This window comes from Vipera ursinii, assembly GCF_947247035.1.
Source record: "Vipera ursinii genome assembly, chromosome: 3".
Classification (NCBI taxonomy): Eukaryota; Metazoa; Chordata; class Lepidosauria; order Squamata; family Viperidae; genus Vipera; species Vipera ursinii.
Genome location: NC_139516.1, coordinates 162193995 through 162218158, shown reverse-complemented (window position 1 = coordinate 162218158; position 24164 = coordinate 162193995). Strand labels below are relative to the sequence as shown.

At 37.0% G+C, this 24164-nt stretch overlaps 1 protein-coding gene across 3 annotated transcripts in view; it reads left to right on the top strand.

Annotated features, from left to right (window-relative positions):
* The window catches only part of ANKRD12 (ankyrin repeat domain 12), a 72260-nt gene that overhangs the window by 9291 nt on the left and 38805 nt on the right, over positions 1–24164 (top strand). For all 3 annotated transcript variants that reach the window (XM_083359530.1, XM_083359529.1, XM_083359528.1), the window contains exon 2: positions 14501–14637. In XM_083359530.1, coding sequence (XP_083215656.1) covers positions 14551–14637 — 87 coding nt within the window. In that variant the 5' untranslated portion in view covers positions 14501–14550. The remainder of the gene's footprint in view (positions 1–14500; positions 14638–24164) is intronic.

Genomic DNA, 24164 nt, shown 5'->3' with positions numbered 1-24164 from the left:
AAAAACAGGTAATGTAGTTTACTTGCATAAAATAACCATGCATGTTGAGGTCAAATGTTCTAAATACCTATATGATGTAGTTAAGTCATGCAACCTTTTTTAAAATATTAAGCAGCCAGAAATGATAAAGTATTTTATATAGATGACTGTACTGGAAGAGTATAGTTATCTATACAGTATAGTACATGTAGTCCTTGACTTACAACAGTTCATTTAGTGACCATTCAAAGTTACAACAGCACTGAAAAAAAAGTGATTTAAGTCTGTTTTTTACACTTATGACTGTTACAGCATCCCCATGATCACATGATCAAAATTCAGATGCTTGGCAACTGGTTCGTATTTATGATGATTGTAGTGTCCTGGGATCACATGATCAGCTTTTGCGACCTTCTGACAAGCAACATCATTGGGGAATCTGGATTTACTTAACCATATTATTAACTTGATAAATGCAATGATTCACTTTAACAACTGTGGCAAAAAGAGTTGTAAAATTCTTAATAAATTTTGGGCTCAATTGTATTTATAATTTGAGGACTACCTGTATTGCATTCTTCTCTTCTCTGAACTTAGCATAGAACTACATTAACCATTGACTTATCAGAGAATGTAGATACTAAGCAGAATGAACAAAAATGTTTTTGAAATTAATTTAAATATAATTAGATTGCTGAATGTATTAAGTTTATCTCATCTTGATTAAATCGAAAGTGTACTGTATAGCTTTGAACAAAGTTTAGTCTTTTCTGAGATCTCAGCAAGAAAGAGAGCAGGTGACACAAAATTCATACTATTCAAATCTTTGAACTATACCAATAGCCAAAATCACATATATTTGTTATATCTTGCTTTTTTCAGGAGTTCAAGTGTTTAACCTTTTAACTATGATTTGTTTATCAAATAATAATAACCTGGTTCCCATGGAACTTTCTGGCTAATGGGGATGTCCACAAATTAAGTTAAGCAAAAGCAAAAAAACCCAAAACATCACATTACAACCATTTTGACATTTTAGAATATTTAGAGGGAGGTGCAAAAACATTTTGAGAACCTTGGAACAACATCAGAACAGTGCCAGTAAGATTGAACAACCCATTTCAAATGACAGTTGAAGCAACAACTCTTTTGAGCTCGAAATATTTTGAATTCAAAATATTCTGCTGTATGTACTATTTAAATGTCATTTTTCCTCAAAGACAGTGGTTTTGTTTTTAGATAGAAAAATATACTGGAAGTTAGTCCCTCTCACTGAGATAAACTGAAATATTTGTTTTAAAATATGTATGCTTTCATATATTTATTTGAATTCCAAATATATGTGGAATATAAATTTGCTACAATTTCATTGCTGATTCTAATGAAACTGCTGAATTTTGATGTGAGATACAGTGTTTTAAATTTTTTGGAGACATTTTCAATCAGTATGTTTTTAATTACTTGAAATGTTTGCATCTGAGTATATTGAATTCTGGAATGTGTTATCAATAGTGGTGATGCTAACTCCCATATTTTTTCAACTTGCAATATGTCTGCAAATGCAGATTTTAAAAAAGGAATTTCCAAATGTTGGAGCTGTTTAATTTTTTTTGGGGGGAATGAAACAAAAAGCTTTGCAAAGCATAATTAAATGCAATAATAAGATGTTATTGAAGACTAGCAGTAACTAACTTTCAAAAACTGCAGGACCCTCTATATAATACTTGTCCTCGCTTTGGATTTGGTGGTAGAAATCAGATAACTATAGTTATGTGTTTATTAAACAACCAACAAAAGTAATTTTTCTCCAGTATGTTTTCCCTTGTTTAATGTTCAAAGATACAACACTTATGTTGCTCTCCATATTTGTTGTGTGAGCAATCTGTTGCAAAATGTTCTGGCATTTTCCAGTGTAATGGTAATTGTGTGAGGCTTCCAAAATAATATTGGCTGAACTATTTTTTTCTGTTTACAAACATTGAATTAAACAAGTAATAAAATAAAAATAATTTTAATTCGCATTCTAATTAATTTTAAAATATGTGTAAAACATGTTTTATAACATAAATGTTTTCAAGCCATTTTAAATATAATACCATGGTGATATATATAAAGAATAACTCCCACTTAGGAAAATGAAAAAGGCAATGATAGTTGTAAGAATGTTTAAATAAAAATAGCCAGCTTTTTTTTTAAAAAAACCCTCTCCTTGCATGAATATATACTGCATACTTACACACCTTTGGTATCTCATAAATTTGATAATTTTAATATATGTTCTACCTGTACGACGTTCAATTTAGAACTATGTTTTTTAAAATAAGGACACAGTTCGGTATAACTTACTCCCAAACAATAATTATTCATTTTTTATGACTAGACACTCAAGCCTTAAGTTTAATACGTTCATTGATTGGTCTTATGACCATATCAATAAAATAAAGGTAAAATACATGGTATATTTCCAAGATGAAATAGGTAAAAGAAAATTCAATAATAAAACATATATGTGTTAAATACAAACATCAATGTTCAGATAAATACATCACCTTTACTCAATACACCAATCTGTTTTGTAGAATAGATTCTTAGCTAAACTACCTTGTGTATAAATTTAACAGTTCTTCTAACAGTGCATATGTTAGAGCCCAAGAAGAAATAGGACAATCTTTAGTTCAGGTCCCAGGTGACTGTTCTTTCAAGTAGGGATTTTAGATATCTAAAGCTAAAAGTTGACAAATAAGTATTTCTGATGGATGGAGTTTTACACCACTACACACTTTCAAGTACATGTTTGAATAGAGGGTCTTAATCAGGGGTATGAGTCTGGGTTCCGTTTTTAATGTAGCTAATTTCTTCCAAAGAATGTTTCTATTTATGGAATTAAAAGCTAGACTTGAGATCTATGAAGGAAGTAAATGGTTTCTTGTTTTTAATTACTCATTTTGTTATGACATAGTGTAAAACGAAACATTTATCTATCGTGGAGCACTCTGATCTAAATTGCAGTTTGTTTTTCCAGTAAGAGGTTTTTTCCCCCCATCACCAAGTCTTCTGTTTTACTCAAAAAGTATTTTGCACTCATCTTAGCCATGATTCTAATAAGAGTATAGGTCTACAATTTTGGATCACCCTTGCCTGCTTTTTTATATATGGAGAACCCAGACAAGATGCAACCTGTATTATTTATATGGGAGAACAGCTCAGCTAACAGTGGGGCTCACCTGAAAAGCTCCAAGAGAAGAAAATATCTAGGTGCCTTATTGTGTTTCACAGACTTGATTTCTGATAGTGATAACACTGGCGATGGGTAGGGGAGGTTTTCAAATCCTAATGGGTAAATTATTTTCTTATGTAGATGGCTCTGGTAAGAAATAGCAAATAAAATTGTGTAAAAATCCTCCCCAACTGAAAATGGGCTTAAATTTATATTCCTTCAATAAACTAGATATGATATTCCAAAAAAATGAATTTGTCCTTTCTCTGAAAGTTCATGTTTTGACTCTATTTTAGTCATGTAGCTGGCTTTTTTATAAGGTATCAGTTTCTTATAATCACAGGTAATTTCTGAAACTCAACATAAACTCAGGACAGCAAACAGAAAGTTATACAGGCAGTCCTTCATTTTAAATAGTTCATTTAATGACTGTTCAAAGTTACTATGGCACTGAAAAAAGTGATTTATTACTGCTTTTCACGCTTACAACTGTTGCAGTATCTCTGTCATGTGATCAAAATTCAGATGCTTGGCAACTGACTCATATTTATGACGGTTGTAGTGTCCTGGAGTCATGTGATCACTTTTGCTACCTTCTGATAAAGTCAATGGGGAAGTCAGATTCATTTAACAGCTGTGTTACTAACTTAACAACTGCAGTGATTCACTTAATATCTGTGGCAAGAAAGGTGATAAAATGAGGCACAATTAACTTAATAGCTGTCTTGCTTAGCAACAGAAATGTTGGGTTCAGTTGTGATTGTTTAGTCGAGGATTACCGTATTTTCCGACGTATAAGACAACTTTTTAACCCATGAAAATCTTCTCAAAAGTTGGGGGTCGTCTTATACGCCCAGTTGTTTTATACGCCAGAAAATACGGTACCTGTAAAGAGGAACATCAACAAAAATGAATATGCATCATGCCTTTGGCAGTACACATATCCACAGTTATACAGATAGTCCTTTACTTATGACTACAATTGCATGCCAATTGCCAATTTTGATCATGTATCCATGGGGATGCTGTAGCGTCCTATGAACTATGAAAACTGGTCATAAGTCACTTTTTTGAATGCCATTATAACTTCAAACAGCCATTAAATGAATGGTTGTAAGTCGAGGACCACTAGTATGCATGAATTTGCAGTCAAACTTAAATATCTTAATTTCTGCCCATTGCTTTAGTTTACTAGTTTAGGTGCTTATATTTGTCTGTCAATAACTGTCTACATATCAGTGAGGATAATAAGAATATATTTTGCTTGGAATGGGCTACAAACATAGTGTAAAACTCTATAAATAGAAGTTTATAACTTTCTTGTAGAAGATGTATATATTAACATAAAAATTGTTCATCCCTACTAATAAATTATGATGGAAAAAATCTGTCCATATGACAGATGATGAAAAGCTAATGGCTAGGATGGCACAAATAGAAGTGGCCTCATTTGCTTTTATCAGATTTACCGTAATTGTTTGCAATTTATTAAGCAATGTAAAGGTTTCAAATATTTTCAAACTATAGAAAATATTATTCTGGTTTTTTGCATGATGGAAAATATAATATTTTGAATTTTAAAATATTTGGAATACTGCATATAATTATTAAGTCTAACATTATATATAACTTTTGTAGAGAGATGTATTAAAAAGGAGTTATTCAGCTTGGTGGCCCGGCGGGGGGAAAGGAAAACCAGCCTGTTACTCATGTAAGTTGAGCTGCATGCATACCAGCCTGCCACTTGCACAAGTTGAGCTATGCACACATCTGTGCCAGCCAACCACTCGTGTGGCCTGGTTCTGAACAGACCACAGTCCCTTAGTGGGCCATGACCTGGGGGTTGGGGACCCCTGCTGTAAAAGAAATACTTTTGTATAAAACAGATGTGCATCACAATCAAGCCTAGTCTGTAATTGTAGTTTGTATAAATTACTCCAAGGACTTAAAAATATTAGCTTTTATTTTTGTTTTCTAAGCCTAGCATTTCTAAGCATTGATTTGTAAAATCTTACAAATTAAGGTATTTATTTAGGGATTTCAAAGCCAGTTTAGGATTAATTGATAGAACAAGCTGTGTAGGAAGGGATTTTAAGTAATCCTAAACAACCTTCTAGATAAATGATCCAAAATATGATGGACTGTGGCACAGAACAATGTGGAAAAGTCCATGAATATTACTGAAAACTAAAATAAAAATAAAATCCTCTACCATTTCCTAGTATTAAGTCATCTATCACACAGACCAAGGCAGTTTCTTTTGGAATTCTAACATAACTTATAACCTAATTGGAAGGGAATAAAATACATAATAGCATCCAGAAAATTTGTGAATGCTCCAACGCTGGAAGTTTTTAAGAAGAGACTGGACAACCATTTGTCTGAAATGGTATAGGGTTTTCTGCCTGAGCAGAGGGGTTGGATTAGAAGACCTCCAGGGTCCCTTCCAAATTATTGTTGTTGTTGTTGTTGTTGTTATTATTATTATTATTATTATTAATCACACAGTCAGCCAGATGTTCAGACTGGATTTGGCACTTTTGTCTACCTATCGAGTCCTTACCAAGGACCTGGGATAGGCAGATGTGGAAGTTTGATGGTATTATTGATATCATCGCAGGATGGAAGCAGTTCCTAGTAAGGTCGCCTTTTGCAATTGACTAATGGTGAATTTGTCAATGCCAATGGTGTTCAAGTGGTGCTCCAGTTGTTCTGGGATTGCACCCAAGGCACCTATAACTATTATCGACAATTGTTAAGTCTGGGGTGTTATGTTGCAGGTGCTTGATTGTTTGAATTCTGAAGTCCAGAGCAGTTTAACTTTATCATTTTCTATGACTTTCTCTATTTTATGACCCCACCAGTTCTTGCTTACAGGCAAATGATATTTCTTGCAGATCTTCCAATGCACCATTGTTGCTACTTTGTCATGCTGCTGCTTATAGTCAGTCTGTGTGACCTTGCAGCAGCTTACCAGGTGGTCCACTGTTTCTTCAGCTTCTTTGCATAGGCGGCACTTACTGTCTGTTGCTGTCTTCTCAATTTTGACTTTGTATGCATTTGTCCTTAAGGCTTGGTCATGTGCAGCCAGAATTAGTCCCTCGCTCTCTTTCTTCAACTTTCCTGCTCTTAGCTATTACCAGGTCTTGTTATTATCTGCTTTCCCAGCTATTTGTTTAATGTATTGGCCATGTAGTGCTTTGTCTTCCCATGCCTCTATTCTGTTCTTTATTTTGTCTTTCTTGTAGGCCAGTTTGGTCTCTCCAGTAGTCAGTAAGTCTTCCTGATATACTAATTTCAGTGCATCTTCATCATTGTCCTTCAGATATCCTTCCAAAGCCATTTTTTCTTCTTCAACCATCTGATGTACTTGCAGTATTCCACGTCCACCTATTTGCTTTGGTAGGTAGAGTCTGTCAATGTCACCGGGTGGATGAAGGGCATGATTCATTATCGTTATTTTTCTGGTCTTTCTATCCATTGCTTTTAGGTCTGCTTCAGTCCAATCCACTATTCCAGCTGTGTATCTAATGACTGGAATTGCCCAGGTGTTGATTGCCTTCATGGTATTTCCTCCATTGAGTTTGGACTTTTAGATCTTCTTCACTCTCTTGATGTATTCACCTCTAATCTTTTTTTTTACTTCAATGTGCTTGATGTTGTCAGCTTGAAGGATACCCAAGTATTTGTAGTAATCTTCCTCATTCAGACTCTTAATGTTATTTTCGTGGGGCATCTTTATTCCTTCAGTTTTCACTATTTTTTCTTGTTTGAGAGTAAGTGTGGCACATTTGTCCAAGCCAAACTCCATTGTAATATCTTGGCTATATATATGGACAGTGTTCAGCAGCGATTCTATTTCAGATGATGTTTTTCCATACAGCTTCAGATCATCCATATAAAGGAGGTGGGATAGTCTGGCAGATGTTTTTGATGTTTGATAGCCATGTCCTGAGTTATTCAGTATTGTTGACAGAGGAAACAGTGCAATAACCAGTGCTTTTTTGTAAAAGAAAAAGGTGCCGGAACTCACACATGTCATACAACCCGCCTTGCCTACCATACAAGGTTCCATCCAAAAAAGCTGCCGGAACTCCGTTCTGAGCGTTCTATGACAAAAAAAGCCCTGGCGATAACAAATAGTAGTGGTGATAATGAATCTCCTTGAACTATTCCTCTCTTGATATTAACCTCTCCCAGTCTTTCACCATTGACCTGCAACTGTGTCTTCCATTGTGCCATCGATCTTTGCACAAATTTTCTGTTGTTTCTACTGACTCCTGTTATTTCTAGGCACTTGATTATCCAGTCATGTGGCAAAGAATCAAATGCCTTTTTATAGTCAATCCATGCCACATTCAGGTTGGTCTTCCTTTTCTTGCAGTTTTCCAAGATCATTTTGTCTATTAGGAGTTGATCTTTTGTTCCTCTGCCATTGGGGCGGTTTCCTTTCTGTTTGGGTGGAAAGAGATTGTTTTCAACTAGATGCTTTTGTATTGCATCAGCTACCACACCAGTTGGCAATTTGAAAGTTGTTGGTAAGCAGGTAATTGGCCTGTAGTTGTCTGTTGTTGCCCCTTTTGCTGGATTTTTCATTATTAGGTAGGTTTTCCCAGTTGTTAGCCACTTTTCAATTTCTCCTCCTTGTAATATATTGTTGAACTGCTTGGCAATGAGTGGGTATATAACAGTTAGATGTTTCAACCCAAACCCATGCAGTTCATCTTCACCTGCTGCTGACCAATTTTTTTTATCTTCCTTGCTCTTTTTTCTATCATTTTTGTTGTTATTACTAGTTCTTTTATTTCAGCTTCTGTTTTATTTGTATCCTAGTTGTGTTTCTTTGTGTTATCCCATATCTGCTTCCAGAACTGCACTGTTTCTTCCTTGTCAGGTACTGACTGATTCATTGCAATTTCTCCATTGATGGATTGGTAGAAACGTTTCTGATTGGATTGAAATTGGAGGTTCTGCCTATAATTTGCAATTCAAGCTTCATATCTACTGATTTTCTTGGCTATAGCTGTTATTTGCTGCTTTATTATTTCCAGTGCTTCCTTGATCTTTCTTGTTTCTAAGTGGTATTTCTTGATTAGGTATTCTTTGGTCTTCTTGTTCTTCAGCTTCTTTTCTTTCATCTGTTCTAGCTTGCTTGCATGTGATCTTAACTTGCTGATCTTATTTTCTAGTCTAACCTTCCATTTTTGTGGTGCACTGTTTGTTTTTCTTTGTTGATTTTCCATCCCAGGTATTCAGTTATAACTGCAGCTGTGCTGTACATTAGTTGGTTTGTTTCTTGCAGCGAATTGGTGCTTATACTTGATATTGCAGTATTTGCATCTTTTAATGCTTGTGCTAGCTGTTTCTTTGGAACAAGCTTCAAAGCAGGCAGCCTTATTCTGTTGTTTTTGTGCTGTTCTACATGCTCAGTTATTCTTTCTTTCAATTCTTTTATTTCTTTAGTTAGAGGGCTTTGTTCTTCCTGAGGAAGAGATGCTTGGTTTCCAAATGAGAACAGTTGTATATCTCTGCTGCATTCCTTCACTGCCAATTCCCCTAACTTGCCTCTACATTCTGAATTACTTCTGGCAAGGCTTTGATTTCTTTGCCCTGGGTAACCTTTGCAGTTCGTCCAATTCTGTTTCTGTGAATATTTTATTTCATATTATAAATCAGCGTTGATCTGCTAGTCTCTATTCTGTTATTTCTGATTCTGGATGTTGTTCTTTCCAGAACTGGTGCATTTGTTTTAGATATCCTCTTCTTGTTGGACTTGATCTGTAATAACAGATCATTATTTCTTTGTTTCAATCATTGTGTATTTGCGACGGGTAAACACCTTTTCTTCCAGTAGTTCTGCAGCTGCTGGCCCTGGTTGCTCAGCCAACAGTCCTGAGTCCTGTAACCCATTTTTCACCAGATATCCAGGAACTCCAACATCTAGCATGGACCTTGTTAACCTGGGCAACATCTGAGCTGGTATGGCATTCTGAAATTTATGTCTCACCATATTTTTTATGAGAGAGATAGTCTTTGTCTGACTCCTCTGATGAGACCTATCCTGTATGGTTGAACCTCTGGCATAGCTCTCATCTTCCTTAGAGTACACAAGCCACACAACCACATCAAGATAGTGCCTCATTGGGGGATGATGATGATGATGATGATTGACAACTCTTCATTGGATGGACAGAATAGGCACAGATTATACTTGTCCCAGTGGGATCTAAATGTGTCCTTTCCTGTTTGTTTTTTGATGAACCGATTTCAGGATAAGAGATTTTATAGAGTTATCAACCAGTTAGTATGCTATATATCATTAAATGAAGAACAGCTGTCTATAAAATGGGGAATAATTTGCTCAATTTGTTTAATTCAAAAGTTACAGATTTTTATTTATAATTAACAAAAAATATAGGCATGGATATTAGAAAATAAAATGTAACTGTATTAATATGTCAAAAGCATAGCAGGTAAACTGATATATAATTTCTAATGGTCCATCTCATTTTTCTTCTGTTGGGTGTGGTTCCCATGGTAATGCCATTTGTAATGAACCTTTATTGTGGAAAGACAGGAACTGATTTTGTATAGAGTTTTGATTTACAACTAGATGGGTTACTGTCATTTGCTTTATTTTAAGGAAAACAAAATGAATCTTAAATTACTTTGATTGTCCTTGAATTTGCATTTTCCTTAATCAAAATAACCAATTATTATGAACTTGCTGCAAGACGGGAATAATAAAAAAGAACCCCATATAACTTTATTATTGTGCAGGTAATCATGGGATTTTGTCATATTTTAACAAAGGGGCAAGTCAAATTATGTTGGCTTGAATGAAAGGGTATGACTAAAGTGAACAGCAGTATAAACTTGGAAAAATAGAACATTATCATGAATATTATAGCTGGCAAAGAGAGAGCTGCTTCATGAAGCTTTGGCTGCTTTGTGGATTAGACCTATGACGATGCCTTTCCCTTAAAGGTAAACGTTTCCCCTGTCCAGTCATTTACAACTCTAGGGTGATGCTTATCTCCATTTCTTAGCTGAGAGAGCCAACATTGTCTGAAGATATTTCTGTGGTCATGCGGCCAGTATAATTATTCTCCAAGGTTCAGGGAATGCTGTTATCTCCCCACCAAAGTGGTACCTATTTATCTACTTGCATTTGCAGGCTTTCAGACTGCTAGCTGGAAGGTGCCTTTACCATGATTACATTAAAATTTGTCAGATAGGGTAAGTAAGGAAGATTGGAGACATACCAAAGTTAAAGAGGATTAAGATCTAGTACTACTGGCACAACCTCCATTTTAGTGATGCTGGATGGAAACTGAATGCAGAAAGTCAGATGGCAATTGCAGCTTACTTTATAAGCATTGACTAAGGCAAAGTATAGTTTAGTATAGTGTATGAGACTGTTTTTTCCCCCAAGTGAAAGTGTTCCACCTGTAGAATCCTAAATAATTGGATGAATCAAGAAGCTTCCATGGTTTCTATTACTGTGTCTGCTTGCTATAGCTGTTGATGAAAATACAAAAATGAAAGTTAACTGGTTATATCACTCAATTCAAAGATATATTTGGGCCCATTGGCAGTTTGACATTTATGTCCTTTGGCAGTGTATTAATATGAAGATGTTAATATGTACAAAATGCAGTTGGTTTTCAATACAGGTCTGTATTGAATATATCATTGTCATGTACCCATTCAGTTTCTAAACTTGGATAAATTCCATGAATGTATGATTGCGTGCTCCTCTAGATAAGAAAATGGCTTAGAATTGCGTATCTTTATTAGCTGTGCTAATTTTGCAAATATCCAGAGAGAATTATGTTAGCAGATAATAAATCACAACACAGGTAATAGTATCCTAGATGTGTCCTTCAAAGTGATCTTTTAGTTTAGTGTAATCAATAGATAACTTAAATATTCACAATTCAACCTGTGAAAAGAAGTAAATATTCTTCATGTACATTTAATAAAAATCAGACAATATTGCTGTGTTATATACATTTTAGAAAAATATAATTTAATATGAAACTTTTATTACTCTTACCATCTGTTGCTTAAAATATCTTATGTCATCAGAGCACTTGACTTGTACAAATCCTTGCTGCTACTTTAAGACAAATTTCATAAAAGTCATAACAGTCCATTTTAAATAGTAACTCAAAATATGGTAATTCATGAGTTACCCAAAACAATAAGGGAAGTCCATCAAACAGGCTTTATTCTTTGATGTGCATTAGTAGAGCTTCACTTGAGCACTACTTTCAAAGTAGCAAAATTGATTTAATAAAGATTCTCAGTATGGGGAAAAATTAAGTCTTTAACATAAATTTGAATTTTTTTTCTCTATAATTTGGAAATCAAATTATAATTCAAAATCAGTTATTAGCTTCCTTTTCTCCTGTAGGTGGCAGCAAGATGTTAACTCCTTTTGTTTTCCAATATGAAGAGTACTTTATTCTATTTGTTCAATATGTACAGTCAATATTTTCTCTTTTTTTCCAGAGCAGCCATGTTTATCTAGAAATGTGGAATTAATAAAAATACCTCTTATGTTTAAATTGTCATCCAGAAAAGCCAAATTACTGTCAATATATAAATAAAACTTGTAGATTCTTTTGAGTAATTCTACTGAGTAATGGAAGCAAAAAAGTGCATTTCAGATTTGAGAATATTTTATCAATAGTATTTATTTTTAGAATTCTAATGATTGACATCAGTTGTCTTCCATTTTTATTTAGGTTTAACAGTTTATTAAGATGCTGTAGATCGGGTTTCCAACCTTGGCTTTGCTGGGTGTGGAATTCTGGGAGTTACAAATCCATAAGTTTTAAAGTTGCCAAGGTTAGAGACCCTGGCCACAGATCACCCTTGATTCAGTTGGAGAAAAATGAATAAAAATATGAAACAGGAGTTTGACACTCCTGCTTTAAGCAAAGAAATAAGCCTGATTGATGACAGCTGGTTGCTGCCTATATAAGAATCTGCTCTACCCCTATTCTTTTTAACAACAACAACAGTAATAATAGTAATAGTAATAATAATAATAAAGTTGGAAGGGACCTTAGAGGTCATCTAGTCCAACCTCCTGCTCAGGCAGGAAACCCCATACCATTTCAAACAAATGGCTGTCCAGTCTCTTCTTAAAAACTTCCAGTGTTGGAGCATTCACAGCTTCTGGAGGCAGGTTGCTCCACTGATTAATTGTTCTAACTGTCAGGAAATTTCTCCTTAGTTCTAGGTTGCTTCTCTCTTTGGTTAAGTTTCCATCCATTGCTTCTTGTCTTTCCATCCATTGCTTCTTGTTTTTGATGGAAACAATGTCTGATATATATGGCTTATGTGTGATATTGATGTGTGGATTCTGCTTCTTGGACCTTGGGCAAGAATACATGGGGTATACAGAATCTTTCAGGCAAGGGTGGTGGTAGGTTGAGACTGGTGAAGTGGGCATCCCTACCAACGCACCTTACAAGGTAGACAGAGCCCCTGCACTGTAGACTTGAGGCTGGGCAGCAATGGCAAGCCCAACAAAGAGTCAAAGTGAAGAATTTTGAAAGTCAGTTTGGGCAATGGTGATAGGGGTTTCAGCAGAGAAATGCTCTTCATTTGGGCCATGCTGTAAGGTGCAGCCAAAGGGCAGAGAAGGTCTGGGGAAGTTGAAGCAAAGGCAATTGGCAAGAAAAGCACAAGGTCCTTGCCTGATAATTGCAACTAGGAATGACTGGACAGCAGTTGCTAAGCAGCACAGTCATGTGATATTTCACATAGTTAAATATTCACCTAGTAATGTAAATTCTGGTCCCAATTAGAATTGTAACCAAGGACTACTATAAAGCAATTGATAAACTGCTCCTGGTCCTAACAGTGATACTGTCATTGGTATCAGTATCAGCTTCCATCCATGCCAAAGAGCAACAAATGGAGGGATGTATTTTCACAGACATCATAACATGTTGTATACTCGGATTTTTTTAAAGTTTCTATATGTACTGTAGACCTAACCTTCCATGGTTTTTGAAAATACATATTAAATTGCATATCAGTTTGATCATTCTTTATCCAAGGATAAATATTAACATATAATGCCAATCTTTAACCATACAAAATGTTAATTTAAAATTTTGATCAGTCTGTGGATCCTTTAACCTTTTCTACGCCTACACTGTGTTCCCAAATTTATGTAATATTTTAACTCTAATATTTGGTATTTTTATTTAATATGTACTTATATTTAAGCAGAGTTCAAGACCTATTGTTCTAAAATTAAACTTCTACAAAAGATAGAATATAAAAAAGCAAACAAAAATTATTAAAAATGAAAAAGATAGGGGAAGGAAAGGTGGAAAGGAATAAAGAAAACCTAATAGAAATAAATAACTTCCAACTTTCTCCAATACAGTTAGAAATACAAAATATATAGAACATAGAATCATAGGGCTGGAAGGGATCCAGAGTTTTTCTAGTCCAGGGGTTACCCAACCAGGGGTGCTCACAACCCCTAGGGGTGCAAGATGATATTCCAGTGGGCGCAAAAACGTGGTTTTTCAAAATTATGGTGCATATGCATAATTTGTTGCTGTTATTTTGAACTTTTGTAAGGGGTGTGAGAATATATCAGAAGCGTTCTAGGGGAGTGGGGTCTAGAAAAGGTTGAGAACCATTGTTCTAGTCCAACCCCCTGCTCTATACCATCCCTGTCAAGTGGTTGTCCAGTTTATTTTTGAAAACCTCCAGTGATGGAGCACTCATAACAAGAGGCAAGTTATCCCATTGATTGTTCTCACTGTCAGAAAATTTCTCCTTACTTCTAGGTTAGATCTCTCTTTAACAAGCTTCTCAAGTACTAGAAGACAGTTATCACGTACCCCTGTAATCCTTCTCTTCAATAGGCTAGACATATCTAACTCCTTCAACTGTTCCTCATACGATTTAGCCTCCATAGTAAGTGGTGCTACTTTAACCTCAGTATTTTTTAATAAGCAACTGAAAATTACATTGATTGAGTCTAAGTTGGTAATCTTCATTGCCAGAAAGAATGCCAGCTACCTCACTTCCACTATTACCATAGGGGTTGTTTTTCATTTCATTATGTCTATCAGATGAATATAGATAACAGAATCATATATATCTAGGATATTTATGCTTTTAAGAGCCTCAGTATAATTTAATTATGCTATTACAGGTAAACAATTCTATAAAGACTGAAGTGCATTTCTTATCTGTGTAGCTGAATAATTTCATACATACAGGTGGTTATTTCTATTTCTTTATCTTTTTTTTACTTGGCAGATACATAATGAGCATATTGATGCAAGATAAATTTAGTGAACAACTATAAAATGCCCAGGTTTGGGTCAACAAAGACAGTTCAAGTTCAGAATACTGTCAGCGATAGCACCATGGTGGAGAAACCAACTGGAAGAAAGGTATAAAAAGATACTTAAGATTACATTTTAGCTAATTTATGGAAACGGAATCTTTGTGAGTTAAAAACAATTAGTTGAATAAATGGATTTTATTTGGTACCAAAAGGAATTGTTATAGTCACACGCTAAAAGAAACCGTACTCCTTTGCTATGATATTGTTTATTGTATTTTTTTTTCTTTTTATAAAACTTTTCAGTCATATATAATAATTGGGGAAATTGCTTGAAGGTAAACTCGCTGTTTCATTTAACATACTGAAGATGGTATTTCATAGCATTAATTTTAAGATTTGAAACAGTAGTAAAATGAGGTGAGATGGGAAATTGTATTATATAAACTATCACTTCCTGTTCTATCTCAGCAAACTTCATCCAGTATGAAATATTAGAAGAGGAGAAAACTAATTAAATAGTTCGAAGTTTATCTCAGGAAAGACCACTGGATTTTGTTGAAAGGAGGCATTGCTAATTAGTCATTTCCTGTTTATGGAGGGGAAGTCTTTAGTATCTATAATTTCTGGAATAGTCATTCAGGAACAATAGAATCATAGTTAAAATATGTGATGAGTTGAAATGTTCAAGATTCAACATCTTTTCCAGTGGAATTAATTATATAATACTAATACTTGCATAAGTGAATTTTAATTCAATTTCTTTTCATTAAGGTTTTAAAGACTCATAAATTGGTACAATAATTGTTGTTTTTGTTGTTTCAATATTAAATTAATAAAATTACTGGTGCTTCCACAATGACTTTTGTAATTGAAATTCTTATTTTGTAAATTGGTGTTTCCTGTTGCCATGAATGCATTCTACTTAAAAGTATTCTTGCCATTTGAATTTCCCTGAACTTTTACATATCTTTGCCCCAGAATATTATCAAAGTTTCATGTGGATCCTACTGACAAAGTTACTCAACATACAATCTGCCAATGTGGAAAAGTATTACTGTTTCCCACCTCTATCCCTACTTCAAGCAATTCTGTTAATAGGATACCTATAGCCAGCTATTTGGATACTTCATTAAATAGTGCTGATTTGGGCCAGATTCGGCCTATGTAAATCTCATAATCTTACCTTGTTTCATTACAGTAAGATTCATACCAGCTTATAGATCACATCCTGTTCAAATGAAATTGTAAAGAGTCCTTATGCTTACTAATCTGGCAAAGATTACAAAAAATGTCTAAAGCTCTGGGGCTCAACTGATTCATAAGTGGAGACAATCTTGAAATGGAAACATCAAACAATAATGAATCTTCCCAAAAGGATTGATTCTGACCAAACAATTCCTAGTTGCAGCATAGAATCATACAGGAAAGCATAAAGAATGACAAAACATTAAGATATTTGCACCTCCTCTAGGGTGTGTGTGTGTATATATATTTGCACCTCCTCTAGGGTGTGTGTGTGTGTATATATATATTTGCACCTCCTCTAGGGGGTGTGTGTGTATATATATATATATATATATATATATATATATATATATATATATATATATATATATATATATATATATATATATATATATATATATATATATATATATGTTTAAGTATTTGTCAAGGCTTTTTGAATGGACCTTGCTAATTAACTCTTTCATTCCTGTTTTGGCCCGACTCAGGGCTTATCCACAGGACATAGTCAACTTATGACAGCTCATTATTTGTGCAAATTATTCAAATTGCTAATAAAGAATTTGGAAGGCTAAGATGATCATTTCGAACTCTTTATGTTCTCATCAGTTAGTCATACCCTTTATCTGAGATTCGAACCTGGGCTGATTATATATTAGGCAGTGTTTTAACTTCCTGAGCCACGGGTTCTTTCTCTCTTTTATTAGCTGGAAGGCAAGGCAAATGTATGTTTAAGTATTTGTCAAGGCTTTTTGAATGGACCTTGCTAATTAACTCTTTCATTTCCTGTTTCTGATCCCAACATATATATATGTTGGGATCAGAACGCAGGAGTTTTAGAAAAAGCTTGCTGGGTTTTTTTATCTGAGGAGGTCATGTATGGACTCAGGGTCTTCAGTCTTCCTTTTTGTGACAATAGTAACCAGCAGCAGCAGCAAAGAGTGGCAGCAAAGGAGATGAAAGATCAGGAAGATCTGTTTGATGAACATCCTTGATCTTGGCTAGGACAGGGCTATACAACTATTTGGATTGAATGTGAGCTGGCGGTGGAGCCACAACACGTTGAACCATCATTGATCAGCTGTTCATCTGACTAGAGATTTTGAGTGCTAGGCAGAAGATCTCAAAGAACTGGTTAGAGAGCTGGTGGATGGTTATATCATCAGAATGTGAGTTGAGGCCTTTTGTTTGGGAGGGAGGGACAACATGATAGGATTAGCGTGTTGAGGGTAGGAACAGGCTGTGATATATGCCTATGATGATGGGCAAGGGAGATATAGTGGGAAATGGTTCAAGGTGCTGTCAGAGAAGGCATGCTCAACCTGTTGTACAGATTCTACATTCCAGCCCTTTGTGCTCAGGCCCAGAGTGCCTGTAATGGAATATATAGATGACCTTGGGGCTTCAGAGAAAGAGATGCTGCCTAGGAATCAATCAGTTAAGAGAAGGGGGAAACCCCAAGAATTTAATAGTCAGGAAAAAAAAATTAGGAAGGACCCAACCTAATTAATCAAATGATTAAAAGTGGCAGGGGAAGTTTGTACCCTCAGATTAACAAGATTATACTAATATAGTCTTACAGTAAAGTAGATTTAACTCACTTAGTTATGTTTCCTGTCTGGTTTACCCGGCGATCTGACAATGTCCTGGGCTTTGACTGCTGCTGTTGAATATCAGATCTAACTGGAATAAGTCCTCCTCTTCCATGATCTGATAGAGAATTAGAGGAGTCCTCACTTAGAAACAGGCTGACTTGGGTTTTGAGAGTGGCCCAACCCCAGAGCAAGGACAGGAGGAAGCTGATGCCATGTGAGAGATTCTGGTGGCTTTTAGGCACTGCTCCATAGCTAACTGGGTATGAGTCTGCACTAGTGAGATTGGATCTCATTAGTACAGGCTTCAGATGGGACTGCTGTTACTGTACCAGTCTTCCTGCTGTGTTTCAGGCTCCACATCCAAGCTACCTAAGACCATGGCTGGGTTGGCATTGGAGGTCCCCAAATTCATGTAAATTGAGCAACATTGATTTCTCTGAGCATAGGTTCAGAATCAGCTCAGACATTCCGGGCAACTATGTACCTGGCCTACGTTATGAGTCTAATTCATAGGAAAGATGCCAGTGTTGTACAAGAGTTAAGGCACCAGGCTAGAAACTTAAGAGACTGTGAATTCTAGTCCTGTCTTAGGCACAAAACTAGCAGGGTGACCTTGAGCCAGTCTCTTTTTTAGTCATAGGAACAAGGCAAAGGCAAACCACTTAAAAAAAAACCTTGCCAAGAAAACTGTAGGGACGTCTCCAGGCAATCACAAGGCATCAAGACTTACTCAAAGGCAGGAAAGAGAAGAGAGGAGAGGAAAAGTGAAAGTCACTTTGTGGTGGTTAAGTGGGAAACCATAAGTTCTAGTCCTTAGGCACAAAACCAGCTAAGGGATCTTGGGCAGTTATTTATTTATTTATTTATTTATAATGAGACTTGTATGCCGCCCTATCTCCCGAAGGACTCAGGGCGGCTAACAACAATAAAATACAAATAAATACAAATATTAAAAAAGAATTAAATTGTGTTAAAGTCCCACTAAAACTAATAAAAACATTTAAAATCATAATTAAAAACCCCATTATCATCAGTCCAGGTCGGCCTGTTGGAAAAGATATGTCTTAAGGTCACGGCGAAAGGACCGAAGGTCTGGGGCCATCCGGAGCTCCCGTGGGAGTTGATTCCACCAAGCAGGTGCCCCAACAGAGAAGGCCCTCCCCCTGGGGGTCGCCAGCTGACATTGTCTGGCCGACGGCACCCTGAGGAGGCCCTCTCTGTGTGAGTGCACAGGGCGATGGGAAAACGTTCCTGGCAGCAGACGGTCCTGCAAATATCCCGGGCCTAAGCCATGTTATACTCCCTCAACCTGAGAAATGAAGCAATAGCAAACCATTTCTGGAAAACCTTACCAAGGAAACTATAGGGATTTGTCCAGGCAGTCACCAGAAGTCAACACTGATCTGAAGACACAATTTAAAAAAAAACTTCATAGCAGTGATTATATATTAGACCAGGGGTGTCAAATTCACAACGTCATGTGACGTGTTGGGACGTATTACGACTTTTTTTCCATTGCTGGCAATGGGGTGGGCATGGTTTTGGCATGACGCATTCAGCCTGTGGGACGGCAGTTCGACACCCCTGTACTAGACCTAGTTATCTTGGTGCATTGGTGATGATCTGGAGTTGGGGGCTCTTACCTTCACTTCCTTGTCATGGTCAGGTGTGAAGGACTACAATAACACAGCAGGGGTGGGTGATATGATGGATTACAGTAACACAGCAGGAGGAAGGGAGCACATTCCAAGGAGAGAGCGGGGCAGGGGGAGAGGCAAGACAAGAGAGCTGGATCACAGGAAGAGGAAGTGATTTAGGATAGCCAGTCCCTAGAATCTTCCAGAGTATATCTATTAGGTTAGGATAGGTTTAATCTGGCAAAAAAATCTGTCTATATGACTGTATATTTGACTGTATTCTTATAGATCTGCTTAATGAAAATTGTGCTACAAGAATACGTACCGTATTTTCCGGCGTATAAGACGACTTTTTAACCCATGAAAATCATCTCAAAAGTTGGGGGGTCGTCTTATACGCCGGAAAATAGTACATAAATCAATCGAGCGCCCCCGTTCTTGCAAAGCAACTTCAAGCCTCCTTAGTCCAGTCCCCCCTCCAACATGACTCTCCCTTCCCACCCCAAGAGCCTCTCAGCCCCTTCCCCTCCCCCTTGCAAACGCCAGACCCCGGGAGCTCTTGCGTCTATTCCAAAGGGTGGGTGGAAGGAAAAGCCCCTTTCGGCTCCAGCGTGGCTGCAAGTCAGCGAGCCCGGGAAGGCACGCCCTCCCCTCTCACTGTGGAGGAAGCAGGGCAGGCTGGCGTCTGGCGGGAGCCGGCAGGGCAGTCCTGCGCACATGCGCGCTCCCTGGCTCCTAAGGAGTCCTCGGGGAGCCATGGCAGGCGCCTCACGCTCTTCCCTCTTGAGGCAGCATCGGCGGAGCCGTCCGGCGTCAGGCAGGAGCCGGCAGGGCAGTCCTGCGCACCCGCGCACTCCCCGGCTGCTAAGGAGCGCTCCTTAGCAGCCGGGGAGTGCGCACGTGTGCAGGACTGCCCTGCCGGCTCCCGCCCGACGCTCTTCCCTCTTGAGGCAGCATCCCCGAGGACTCCTTAGGAGCCGGGGAGCGATGCTGCCTCAAGAGGGAAGAGCATCGGGCGGGAGCCGGCAGGGCAGTCCTGCACACACGCGCACTCCCCGGCTGCTAAGGAGCACTCCTTAGCAGCCGGAGAGCGCGCGCGTGTGCAGGACTGCCCTGCTGGCTCCCGCCAGACACCAGTCTGCCCTGCTTCCTCCACAGTGAGAGGGGAGGGCGTGCCTTCCCGGGCTCGCTGATTTTCCGGCGTATAAGACGAAAAATCTTGAAAATCATCTCAAAAGTTGGGGGGTCGTCTTATACACCAGAAAATACGGTAGCTAAAATATTCATATGATTTAGTGGTGGGAATGCTTTAGGATTGGGTTATTTGTCTCATCTTGGCTTTTAATATCTACTGTACAGATTTTTCTCATTGATTAGATAACTGAACAGCAGTCAGTTTTCAGTTTCTGAAAAATGATAATTCTCTGGGGGCATATCTCTTCCCCAATTGAAGATGCACATATATTATCTTACATTTATCAATGTGATACATAATTAGGCTCTTTTTTATTCCTTTGGATAATCATTCTTCCTAGCAATTGCTCGAATAACTAGTATAGCTGTTTTTCCGGAGTAAAATGAACTTTCTTTGAATAGAGTGATCAAGGAACAATACCTGACAACAGTTTAGCATGAATACAGAGCTAATATATTTTATCTTCTGAATTAATGTGTTAAAATGTTATTGTGCATTGTTGCATACTAATATTCCTGTGTTTGCCTATTTTCAAAAGACTAATATATTGTTGTAATAAAACATACATTTATAGCTAGTCTACTGAGTGTAAATAAGAAAAATTTACTTGAGGCTTTTAAGACTGACTGTGCCAAAATTGCAAAAACTTTCTATTTGTAGGTATAGTGTGTTTTATTGGTTCTGCATTGTGCAACTGAGAGATTAAGAGGGAATTGTCTTTTTAAGTCACTTTTTGTCTGAAAAAGACAGGCTTTTTTCCCTCTTGGAAGGCTTGGCTTCAATTTCTGACTACAGTAGTGTTCATCTCTTAGCTATCCTGAAGAATAAAGTAATCTAATAGCAGTTTCCTATAAATGTATACTGAAAGAAAGTTTTAAAGAGTCCGTTTGTGCTTATTCTGTAACATATATGGAGTTTCAGTCAGAATCAGTGAGCACATTTTTAATTGATAAGATTGCAACAAAGACTTATTTCTGAATACAGATAGTGTTTGGTAAACAATGGTAATTGGGACCAGAATTTCCATCACTAAGCAATGCGATCGTAAAGCACAACATAACATGACCACATTGCTTAGCGACAGCAATCCTGGCACTCCCCACTGCCATTGTTAAGGAAGGATTGTGAGTTATTAAGCAAGTCCCAGGCTGTCTGCAAGCAGACCAACAAGCAGTTAAGGTGCAGTGTGAGCATGATGGAACTGGAGGTGGCTGTTACAAGGTGGTGGAGGTTGTTTAAGTGCCCTGTGAGGTGTAGCACAATTACAACAGGGATAGAGGTACCTGTTGTCAAGTGTGGAGGATGGGTGAGTGGCCTGCAAGGTGCAGCACAAGTATGAAAGAACCAAGTGTATGGTGCTGGGCAGGGGAGGATGTGGTGAGTGGCTCACACAGTGTAATAGAGTCGGGGCAGCTGTTGCCATGCAGAATAGAACAACAGGTAGTTGTTAAATGAGGACTGCCTGTTAATAATGTGAATTAGGTATGCAAAGTGCATTTCTCTTAGAAAAAGGTATACAGATAGTAGTATTTTATGCTTTCAAGGAACCCTTCCATTTTCATTGTCAATTATAGAAATAGATTAAATCCAGATTAAAGCAAAAATAAATAAATGCACCTTTAGACATTGTTCTTACAAAATTATTTATAAGACATACATGCAGCCTTACATAGTTAAGCGAAAGATAGAACTGAAACATGAAAAGTTTATCTAATTATAGTTAGGTGTGACCAGTTAATCAGCCAAATCTTCCATTAGATCTAACAAATCAGATTTATAAATGAGTTACTTAAATGTACTGTATGTTACTAGTTTAAATTCTAGATTTATGAATATCTTCTGTGATAATATGCAAACTCAGTAGAGCAGGGGTGTCAAACTGCTGGCCCGTGGGCCAGACACGTCACGACAAAACCGCGCCCACCCCATTGCCAGCAATGGGGAAAAAGTTCCGATATGTCGCGCAACGTCACATGACGTTGCAAGTTTGACATGTCTGCAGTAGAGGAATTCCTTTCATTGTTGCCCCATCTCAGTAGTGATATGTTGTCAGGATCATCTGCAGTACAGTATGTAGGTAAAGCATAATGTCATAGATGGTTGTTTCTAATCTGTACATCAGTGTGAGTTTAGCTATTTTCAACTTTAGACCTTCCAGATGCGTTCCACTACTATAAATCTCAACCAACATATAGTTGTGTGTCATGGTGTGTTATTTATTGTTATTTGGATGAGGCTGTCGGCAGTCCCAGAGGAAGAGAGAGAGGCTTTTGGAGGAGTTGGTGGCGGCGGCAGCAGCGTGCTGCAGGGGCGAAAAGAAGCAAGGCCTCTTTAAGGAAAGGGTGGAAGAGTCAGGATCAGAAAAAGGAAAGAAGGCGAGGTTGTCAGAATACAAGCGAATTTGAGGGCTAATCCACATGGAGCCCCATTTCCATCTATCCTGTTTGCCATCGTTCACTCCCTAGAGACTAAAATGGACAATGTGAAATTTGAGCGGGCCCCGAACAAGGAGTATATATTGGAGGTGGTGACCCTTTGAGAGCTGTATGCAACGAAATTTCATTTTGATGTATGCCAATTGGTGTACATTCAAAGTGACAATAAAGTTATCATCATCATTTATATGCCTATTAATGATCATCCCTTTTAAACCCTGTTTTAAATAGTATAAGTGAATGAGGTTTTCTTGCCATTATTTCCTATAATAATGACTTTTGGACTTTGAGGGATTTATTGAAAGAAATATATTAATCTGTATACTACAAGAATATTTAAAACAACAACAATCTTACTCCAAATAATTTAACTATAACAAAACCATGAAGAATAATTTATAGCAATTTAGTTATGCAGTATTTAACATAATTTGTAAAAAAGGGGGGATGTAAATTGTCTTGATTTATCCTTGACAGAAATTTTTAAATTTAAAATTTTTTTTTAATAATCCCAATGATGATTAAAGAGATGGATGCACTTAAGAACATGATGATGAGATTAAAGAGGAGAAGGAAGATGAAAGCCTATCCTGGATGATGAGGCTTAAATTGTACCTTGAATTGCACTCTGAAGCATACTGGCAACCAATGCCTCTTGTGGAATGGAGGTGTTACATATGTTGAATAAGTGGCACCATTTACTATCTATGCTGTTGCATTCTATACCAGATGAAGCTCCAGAATGCTTTTAAACGGCAGTGCTTCAGACTGGAGATCACAAGGACATGAGTAACAATGAGCAGGGCTTCCTGGTCCAGGACCTGGCACAACTGCTACACAACAGAAAGGTGTGCAAAGGTCTCCTAGCTATGGCTGCCACCTGCTCTTAGGAGCAGGAGCCATAAGTGTAGGAAGACCTCAAGATTGCATTCCACACATGTTTGAACCAGTGTCACCTCATCCAAGGCAAGGGTGAAAAAACCCCAGCACTAGAAGGTTCAAACACAAAAAACCAATCAGTCTTGCTTGTGCTGAGTTGAGTTATTGTGCCCCAGACTCTTCAGTTTATCCTTCAAGCTTTAAACTTTAGGATTGCTTCCCTCAGCAGAATTTATTCCATTCATAGAATAAATATTTGGAACTATTCATGAGGAATAGATATAAAATTATTTAAATTTAATTAAGTAAAATTATAAATTAAATGAAATTATTAAATAATTTAATAGGTAATATTAACAATTTTTAGATAGTAAAACATGGAATGAAATAATATCTTCTCCCTAAGTTTTATTACAAAATATTAGGGAATGCAATATATACAACGGTAATATTGCTTAGAATTAAGTCACATACATGTTGGTTTAAATAGATGCTTGTTTAAAGGCTTTTTTAAAAAAATATAGTATTTATCTTATTTAGACAGTTATACTTCATAGAATCAATTGATTGGTAAATGTTTTACACTACCATATTGAAATGTTTCAGTACTACTATGCACATGTAGCTGTTTTTCCTGTTTTATTCTT